The sequence below is a fragment of the Homarus americanus genome, unplaced genomic scaffold (assembly GCF_018991925.1).
Source record: "Homarus americanus isolate GMGI-L3 unplaced genomic scaffold, GMGI_Hamer_2.0 scaffold40248, whole genome shotgun sequence".
In the NCBI taxonomy this organism is placed as follows: Eukaryota; Metazoa; Arthropoda; class Malacostraca; order Decapoda; family Nephropidae; genus Homarus; species Homarus americanus.
Genome location: NW_024712526.1, coordinates 10,593,682 through 10,603,321, shown reverse-complemented (window position 1 = coordinate 10,603,321; position 9,640 = coordinate 10,593,682). Strand labels below are relative to the sequence as shown.

General features: G+C 47.4%; 1 protein-coding gene across 1 annotated transcript in view; it reads left to right on the top strand.

The window, feature by feature from the left end:
- The first annotated feature begins 6,812 nt into the window (after window positions 1–6,812).
- LOC121863640 (DNA-binding protein D-ETS-6-like) overlaps window positions 6,813–9,640 on the top strand; it is a 19,627-nt gene continuing 16,799 nt past the window's right edge. Inside the window, 3 exon segments of the mRNA XM_042362396.1 lie at window positions 6,813–6,816; window positions 7,321–7,425; window positions 7,648–7,842. Of these exon segments, the coding sequence (XP_042218330.1) occupies window positions 6,813–6,816; window positions 7,321–7,425; window positions 7,648–7,842 (304 nt within the window).

Sequence of the window (9,640 nt, the reverse complement as noted above, 5' to 3'; positions counted from 1 at the left end):
AAATATGTTGAAGAGAGCCTGCCGGAGCGTCATCCAGGTAAGACATTCCCTCCTTCCACTGGATGGCAAAGAATCACTCTAACACGGGACTTCAATACATCTAACAGAAAGCCCGTGTGGACGTCGGTACTCAGGGGATTCTGGACGCGAGGACAACGAGCCTTCTTCGACATCAGGATTTTTGATCCATGGCCGTTTTGTCACCGTAACCTAGCTCTTGATGCTGCACATAGGAGGAACAGAACGACAAGAAGAAGGGCATATGGGGAGAATTCAAAATGTCGATCAAGGCAGCTTCACTCCGCTAGATACCACAACCTCTGGTGGAGGATGGGCCGAAAGCGCAAGATGTTTCTACACGCCAGACTCATGAGCTGATCTCGAACAGAAGCAGCAGCCCAGAAGTTATGTCACAGCCTGGATGAGATATCGACTGTCTTCTCTCTCCTTACGGTCCCCAGCTTTGCTCTGCCTCAGGGGAACGAGAGCTTCTGCCCTACTCCGTCGCTGCTGCAGATATCGACTATGAGCGCATTACAGTCACCGAATGCGCATCGATCTGCGGCTCAACTAGTATTAACACAGATAGGATGATTTGCTTATGTATATTAGGATATTTAATATTAAAATAAATAAATGGTGGCAGAAAATTGTATTTCTGTTAGAGCTGGAGGCCACGTTTTAAAAAAATAGCATTGCATCAGGAGGGGGAAGCCAAGGTATCACTGCTAAGGGAGGTCACAGGAAGGGAGGAGGGGGAAAGGGGGAGGAGGGGAGGGGGAGGAGGAGGAGGGAGGGAGGAAGAGGAGGAGGTGGGGAAGAGGAACTAATCGTCTTCCGAGAAAGATCTCCTCGTGGACTACCAACCAGATTCCTCCTGTCAAGTAGCAGCCAAGAATGCCATTGAGTGGGTCGTGGTAGTGAGGGTGTGTGGGAGGGAAAGTGTGTGGGGAGGAAAGAGTGTGTGGGAGAGGGAAAGGGGTGTGTGGGGGGAGGAAAGAGTGTGTGTGGGAGGGAAAGAGGGTGTGTGTGGGAGGGAAAGAGTGTGGGGGAGGGAAAAGAGTGTGTGGGAGGAAATAGTGTGTGTGGGGGGAGAGAGAGTGTGTGTGGGAGGGAGAGAGTAGAGGATTTTTGGGTATGTGGGTGTGTACTATGTTGGGGAGAATATAATGTGCTTTCATCATTAGAGAGAGAGGCTTGTGTGGGGGTATGTGTGGGTGGTAGTAGGAGGAGGAGGGTGGGTACTGGTGTGTGTGTGTGTGTGAAGGTAAGAGGGTAGGTGTGGGTAGGTGGTGGAGGGTACTGGGGTATATATTCCTGGTACTTTTTAGTAATTCGTGTAAATAGGGTCTTCCGAGAGTACCTATTACGTATTTTTCCTGTAAACAATTATTTTTCCAATGATTTTTCAGGTCTGTTCTTTCCCTCAATTACATCAGTTTCCTGCCAAATTATTATCTTCAAGGTTTTTTCCGTTCACTTTTCCCCCATTACGACAATTTCCTATTAGTAATAACTCTTGAAGCTCAATTTCCCTATTTCATCAGTTTCTTCCTATTAGTAATAACTCCTAACCTAACCTAACCTAACTATTAACCCATTTCACTTCCTAATTTTATCTTAACCATCGACCTATTTCTTACTATTTTGACGTAGATGACAACAAAACGTCTTCCCTATTTATTTGATTTCTATGATAATAAGTAGTGTGTGTGTGTGTGTGTGTGTGTGTGTGTGTGTGTGTGTGTGTGTGTGTGTGTGTGTGTGTGTGTGTGTGTGTGTGTGTGTGTGTTTGTGTGTGTGTGTGTGTGTGTGTGTGTGTGTGTGTGTGTGTGTGTGTGTGTGTGTGTGTGTGTGTGTGTGTGTGTGTGTGTGTGTGTGTGTTGTGTGTGTGTGTGTGTGTGTGTGTGGTGTGTGTGTGTGTGTGATATATTTATGCCAGTACACATTTAAAATTTTCAAGAACACAGAAAAAAAAAACTGATTCGACATATCCACCAATCCTATCCGCCCCTCTCCCTCTCCCTCTCCCTCTCTCCCTCTCTCTCCCCTCTCTCTCTCCATGGGGAAAAATCTACAGCCTACCCCCATTTACATTGAACATCACCTCAACTCTACATTGGTTCAAGGAAGAGAGTTGAATGGTGAGACAGAAATAATGTGTTGTCATCAAGGCAGGTGGGTGAGCTTGGCTTGCTGGCATGAGGTAGTGTTGAAACAAACCTTCACCTCACACACACACACACACACACACACACACACACACACACACACACACACACACACACAGGTAAATATATTATTGCCATTAAATGAATCATAGTTGTGTCATCGTTGTGTATATTGAATTATGTATTTGTTTTTCTTGATGTTGTTGTTTAGTTGTTGTTGTTGTTGTGCTTATAACCAATTTTATGTTCCTGCCGACAACTACAGGGAAGGTTATTGTTTTTGTCTGTGTCTGTCTGTCTGTATTTCTCCTAAAGTATACAATCAAACACACTGAGGTACTTGTGAAATCATAAGAGGCGATACTGGTGACGAAGCAAGTGTGTCTATGTTAAAGGAAGATGTTAATTAATTCACACTAATAAGAGAATATCACCTGTAGTGCTAAGATTGGTTCTGACTCACTTAAACAGCTATGTGTAATCTGATGCTTCTGACAGCCACACTAAAAGCTATCTATTATTTTGCTTGGTCATCGAAATATCTATCAGAAATTTATGATAGTCACTGAAAGTCACCCTGACTGACTGACTTACTGGTAGAAGAATTTTCCCCATTTTTCTGAGGGATTGATGATTCATTGTATTTATGGATGAGTGGAGGGAGGTGTTGATGTGTGAGGTTAACACACACACACACACACACACACACACACACACACACACACACACACACACACACACACACACAAAAGCAGCATCATATAATCTGTGATCTTGGATAATCAATATTTAACTTTTTAAACTGTGAACAAACAATAGATTCCTAGTGAAGTTTGGCATCCGGATATTTACAAATTTGTGATGGGGAGGCGACTACCTCTCCCTCCCTCTTTATCTCTTTCCCCTCTTTCCCCTCCTGCCCTTTCCTCCACCTCTGTGTACTCCTTTTCTTTTTCCATCTCTTCGTGTTTGTTGTTTTCCTTCTCTACCCCAGCCTCTCTCTCTCTCTCTCTCTCTTCTCTCTCTCTCTCTCCCTCCAGCCTCTCTCTCTCTCTCTCCTTCCTCCTTTCCTCTCTCCTTCCCTTTTCCCTCTATCAGCCGGACTCTATTCCATAAGTTATCTTTCCCTTCCCACATCTCCCAGGGTACAATTGTCCTCTCCTCTCTCTCTCCACATAGTTTTATCATATAGGGTGTGTTGCTTCCTCTTTCCTCTCTTTCTCCCCTCACCTCGTTCTTAACACATCCTCTCTTCTCCCATCCCCCTCTATGATCTTTCGTACCTCGCTGTCCACTACCCTCCCCACCTTCCCTCCCCACGGCAACAGTCTCCCTTTCTCTAACACAACTTCCGACCGTGTAGGGGGTAGGTGCATGAATATTTCTCCCCTCCCTCTTCTCCCTCTCCCTCCTCCCCACACGATTACATGACCTACTTCGAAGTCACGACTCTCACGTATTGACCCAATAGGAAAACCCTGCCATCTAGGAGGGGGGGGGTGAGGGCGGTCAAATCACCAAGAGGTCATTTCAGCCTCAAGTTATATAAGGATGTCAGTTTCTCTCTCAGAGGTCAATCAACTAAAGGGGTTCACCACCTTCCACCCCCCGCTACCATCCTCCACCTCTGAGGAATTTTATGATAAACTTCCGTAGATGTGCCAGAGGTCTTCATGCTTAGTGCAAGTCCCCCTCCATGCTTGCCCGTCCCCCACGATGTTTGGGCTCCCACGAAGCTCTTGGTCCCCTTTTTCGACGCCCAAGGTCCACCTCGACGTCCCAGGTCCCCCTCTACGTCCTAGATCCTCCTCGACGTCCTAGGTCCCCCTCGACGCCCTGGGTCCCCTTCAACGTCCTAGGTCCCCCTCGATGCCTGAGTCCCCTCGACGTCCCTAAGTCCTCCTTGAGTCCTAGGTCCCTCGACGCCTTAGGTCCCCTCGACGTCCTAGGTCCCCCTCGACGTCCCGAGGCCCCTCGAAGTCCTAGGTCCTCCTCAAGTCCTAGGTCCTCCTCGAAGTCTAGGTCCCCTCGACGCCCTTGGTCTCTTCGACGTCCTAGGTCCCCTCGACGTCCTGGGTCCTCCTCGAAGTCCTGGGTCCTCCTCGAAGTCCTAGGTCCTCCTCGAGTCTAGGTCCCCTCGACGCCCTTGGTCTCTTCGACGTCCTAGGTCCCCCTCGACGTCCTAGGTCCTCCTCGGTCTAGGTCCTCGTAGTCCCAGGTCCTCCCGAAGTCCTAGGTCCCCTCGCGCCCTTGGTCTCCTCGACGTCAGGCCCCCTCGACGTCCCAGGTACCCCCTCGACGCCCTAGGTCCCCTCGATTTCCTAAATCCACATCGACGTCCTAGGTCCACATCGACGTCTAGGTCCTCATCGACGTCCTAGGTCCCCTCCAATGCAGGTCCCAACAACTCAGGTCCCCCTCGATGATCACCCTCCTCGACGCTTCACCCCCCTCGACGCCAGGTACCCCCACACCACAACGCCCTCCCTAGTCAACACCGGAAGCAGACTCCTTCACCCACCCCACCAGGAGGAGATTTCCGGTGTGCTGGCGTCGTTTACTGTCTCAACACTAAAAGTTTAAGCAGAGAATTTGGCGAGACAGTATGTTGATAATGAGGCCCAGCGATGCTGGTGACCTCCCCCCAACCCTGGCTATTGCTGCTTCTTGTTTTGATGCTGTTACTCACTGCTGTTACTCACTGCTGTTACTCACTGCTGTTACTTAGTGGTATTACAGGGGGAAGGAGGAATCACGTTATGTCACTGCTGTTATTGCTCTTATATAAATGGAGTCTGGTCACTGTAGCTGTCATATGTTGCTGTCTATGTCATGACCTACACAAGGATGTCTACATGTCTGTCTGTCTGTCTAAATGTTTGTTTGTATATGTGGCTATCTATCTACCTGGCTGTCTGTCTAAGTTGCTGTCTGTGTACCTAGCTGTCTGTCTCAATGGCTGTCTGTCTCAATGGCTGTCTGTCTGCCTGGTTGTCTATCTAAATGTCTGTCTACCTATTTGTCTCACAACTATCACCAACAACCACCACTACTACCACCGTCAACAACAACAGCCACCACTACCACCAACCACAACCACCAACAACCACCACCTACCAGCATCTCTCCCAAGGCTCACACAGTGCCAGATGCCTTGGCACCCTCACTACCAGTTTCTGAGAAAGTGCCAACGATGTGCCGGGGAGGGAGGGTGACGTGGAGTAGGGAGGGAGGGTAGGGAGGGTAGGGAGGGAGGGTAGGGAGGGAGGGAAGGTGGGGAGGGTAGGGAGGGTAGGGAGGGAGGGAGGGGTAGGGAGGGAGGTAGGAGATGGAGAATATGAGATGGGGAGGAAGGGAGGGATAGAGGAAGGAAGGGATAGAGGAAGGGGAGAGGTGATGTGGACAGATAGAGGGAAGTAGAGAAGGATGAAGAGGAAAAAATTCAAGAAACGACATGAAGGAAGGAGAAAGGAGGGAGGGAGGGAGGAGAAGTTAGCAAGAAGGGTTAAGGGAGCGGAGGGGAGACAAGAGGATGACGAGGAGGGAAAGAATGGAGAGAGAAAAAAGTGATGAGGTGGAGGGAGGAGGAGACGAATACGTGGAATAAACAAGGGAGATAAGGACGGTGTGGATGAGAGAGAGAGAGAGAGAGAGAGAGAGAGAGAGATAAACTCTAAATTTTACCTGGCCGGACCCACGCGTGTGTAATAGCCCAAGTAATGACGTCACACTGCCGCGTCACATGTAAACAAACGCGCCGAGTTGCCAAGTGGTATTAAACGTTGCCATATAAAGGGTAGCGGGGGACCGGCCTATCCTCCCTGAACACCAAGTTATGTTCCTTTTATGGTGACACACACACACACACACACACACACACACACACACACACACACACACGCACGCACGCACCACCACCACCACACACACACACACACACACACCAAAGTCCTTAGTTATGTAAATTAGTTTAGATACCTGACCTAGTTTTTGACAATTCGTGTACATTTGTCTGTTTCTGGTTGTGTGTGTGTGTGTATGTGTGTGTGTGTGTGTGTGTGTGTGTGTGTGTTTAAATTAGGTTAGGTTAAGTTAGGTTTGATAATTAGAATGTAAAGATAATTTATACCAGAAATATAATACACCAAATGTATATCCAGGTAACTTACACACAGACATAGGGACTAACATTAACTCATATGTAAATTGTGTAAGATGTGAATTGTGTAAGGTAGAGATCTATTCACCAACCAGACTATTGAGAAATATGTACCGTAAATATCACACTAATTTATACCAATCTGTAAATTATTGTGTATGTTGTGTAAATTGTTGTGTAAGCTGAGTAAATTGTTGTGTAAGTTGTGTAAATTATTGTGTAAGTTGTGTAAATTATTGTGTAAGTTTTGTAAATTATTGTGTAAGTTGTGTAAATTATTTTGTAAGTTGTGTTAATTATTTTGTAAGTTGTGTAAATTATTGTGTAAGTTGTGTAAATTATTGTGTAAGTTGTGTAAATTATTTTGAACGTTGTGTAAATTTGTAAAAGTTGTGTAAAAAATTTAAGTAATGTTAAGATGCAAAAAATGTGAGTAAATGAGTGACATACATTGGGACAAGTAAGTGAGTAATGCATAAGGTATGAGTGAGTAACATACATACAGACACACACACACACACACACCTAAACACACACACACACCCTAAACACACACACACACACACACACACACACACACACACACACACTCTCTCTCTTATAAACTGTTTGTATTAAGACGTCCTGTTTGAGAGCATGAGTCATCATCACCTGTGTTATGATGGGTGGTGACGTGGTGTGGGTGATGACGTGGTGTGGGTGGTGACGTGGTGTGGGTGGTGACGTGGTGTGGGTGGTGACGTGGTGTGTGGGTGGTGACAGTGGGCGATGACATAGTATTAAAAACATCACCATATTCTCATAACATCACTTTATCATCACCATTTCGCTCAGCATCATGACGTCACACACCCCCTTTAAGATGACGTCACTAACTTTTCATGACGTCACACACCCCCTTTAAGATGACGTCACTAACTTTTCATGACGTCACCACCTCACCCATGACGTCAGCAGTACACTCATAGGCCCCTCTTCTTCCCACAACAGATCCTCGGCTGTGGGAAGCTGACGACATCAAGTCTTGGCTCAAATGGATCACCAAAGAGTTCAAACTGAAGTCAGAAGTACAAGCCAAGGATCTCCCGGATACAGGTAAGGCTCCCGGTACACAGGTAAGGCTCCCGGTAGACAGGTAAGGCTCCCAGTATACAGGTAAGGTTCACAGTATACAGGTAAGGCTTCAGATTGACAGGTAAGGTTCCCAGTATACTCGCCAGGTATATCTTAAAGTCTGATAGATAAATAGATAGATAGTTTGATTAATAGACAGAAAGACAGGTATAGCAACACCCTGACTGTCTCCTGCACCGTCAGGTTGTGAGCTGTGTAGGCTGACGCGGCGGGGACTGCAGAGGGTGGCAGGTCGTCGGGGTGGTCGGGTCCTGGCGCAACACCTGGACATCTGCCTCCAGAGGTTCGGTTCCTCTCTGCCGACACACGACCCCGGCGACACCACGACCCTCGAATCCGACGACGAATCCGACGATGATGACGAAGATGATGAGGATGGTAAGTCGTCTTCGTCAGGTTAAAGTTGTGTTTGTGCAGGGATTCTTGATGATAAGGTTAGTCTTGTGTAAGATGGTGATTTAACCCTTTTATGACGATGGTTTAACAATTTGATGGTGATTTAACCCTTTGACGATGATGGTTTAACCCTTTGAGGACGAATATTCAACCCTTTGATGACAATGTTTTAACCCCCTGAGGAGATGATTTAACCCTTTGAAGACGATAATTTAACCCTTTGAGGACGATGATTCAACCCTTTGAGGACGATGATTCAACCCTCCCTCACTCACAAACTCACAACAGCCTCTCATACTCATCAAGGCATATGACACCTACGTCTTCCAGATATATGACTCACAATTATGAGCCAAACTCACAATGGTTCCTGTGAGTGTAACGTGACACATGGAGGGGGAACTACGACTCTGATTACTGTCAGGTTAGGTGTGTCATAAGTGTGTGTCATAAGTGTGTCATAAGTGGCATAGAGAGAGCCACAACAGCAACAACAACTACAATAACAACCACAACAACCATCACTACAACAACAAAACAAACGACAACCACCACCACAAACACCACCAATAACACCCACAACAACCACCACCACCACCACAACACCCCACCAGCTCTCATGAGAACACCTCCCTCGCCACTCCGTTTTCTCTCACACTTCTCTCTTCCTCGATTTTCTAATTTCTAAACAACGAGAGAGAAAGAGGGGTGACGGAGGGGGGTGACGGAGGGGGTGACGGAGGGGTGACGGGGTGACTCAATGTTACCCCCAAAAAAAATTCCCTTTGTATCCTAACCTAACCTAACCTGACCAAAACAAAACCTAACCTAACCTTGAGGACGAGGGTACGAAGTCGGTGGAGAGAGAGAGAGAGAGAGAGAGAGAGAGAGAGAGAGAGAGAGAGAGAGAGAGCAACACATTATACATCACACTGTTATCTTAAGTGAGGCTGGCAGTATTTCCCGAGGCCTCTCCACGAGATGTTACCAAGAACTTATTCTCCCATACTTCCTCACGCCTTTCCTTTATTGGATCTGATTGTGTCCCGTATTTATTGGTGTTGTGTCCTCCCCACGGTAGGGGAAGGAAGGGAGGTAGGGAGAGAGGGAGGGAGGAGGGAGGGGATAGGGAGAGAAGGGTGAGGCAGGGAGAGGGAGAGGATGGGTGAGGGAGGGAAGGAAGGAGGGAATCAAAGGTGGGGAGTGATAGAGGAAAGAAAGAAGGAAGAGAAGGAGAAATGGAGAGAAGGAATGAAGATATGGGAAGGAGGGAGGGAGGGAGGGAGGGAGGGAAGAAGGAATGCTCGGAAGGACAGTGTGGAGGGAAGGTGGGAGGGAGAGGTGGAGGGGTAACATAGAGGTGAAGGGAGGGACTAGGAAGGGGGTGGGAGGGGTTTATCTAGCAATTGTCTTATCGAACTTATGGAGTGCGGTGGTGAAGTGGATGCAGAACTCGACACCCATCCTAAAGGCCACTGGTTCGATCCTGTACAGAGAGTAGGATCTGTCTTCCCACCTTCCCGCACCCCCAATATCTACCTCCCTTTTCCCCTTTTACCCCCTTTGACTTCCCCTTTCTTGATTCCTTCACCTCCTTACCCCTCTCTTTCCCCCTCCCTCCCCTCCTCCCTCCTCTCCCCATCCAATAAATATCAACAGAAAAATGTCTCGAAGATTCTCCCAAATTTCTCTTTCTTTAACTTCTTCTTTTCTTTCTCTATCTCCCTCCTTCGTCTTCTCTCATTCATCCATTTTTTGGGGTCATTGTGTTTCTTCTTTT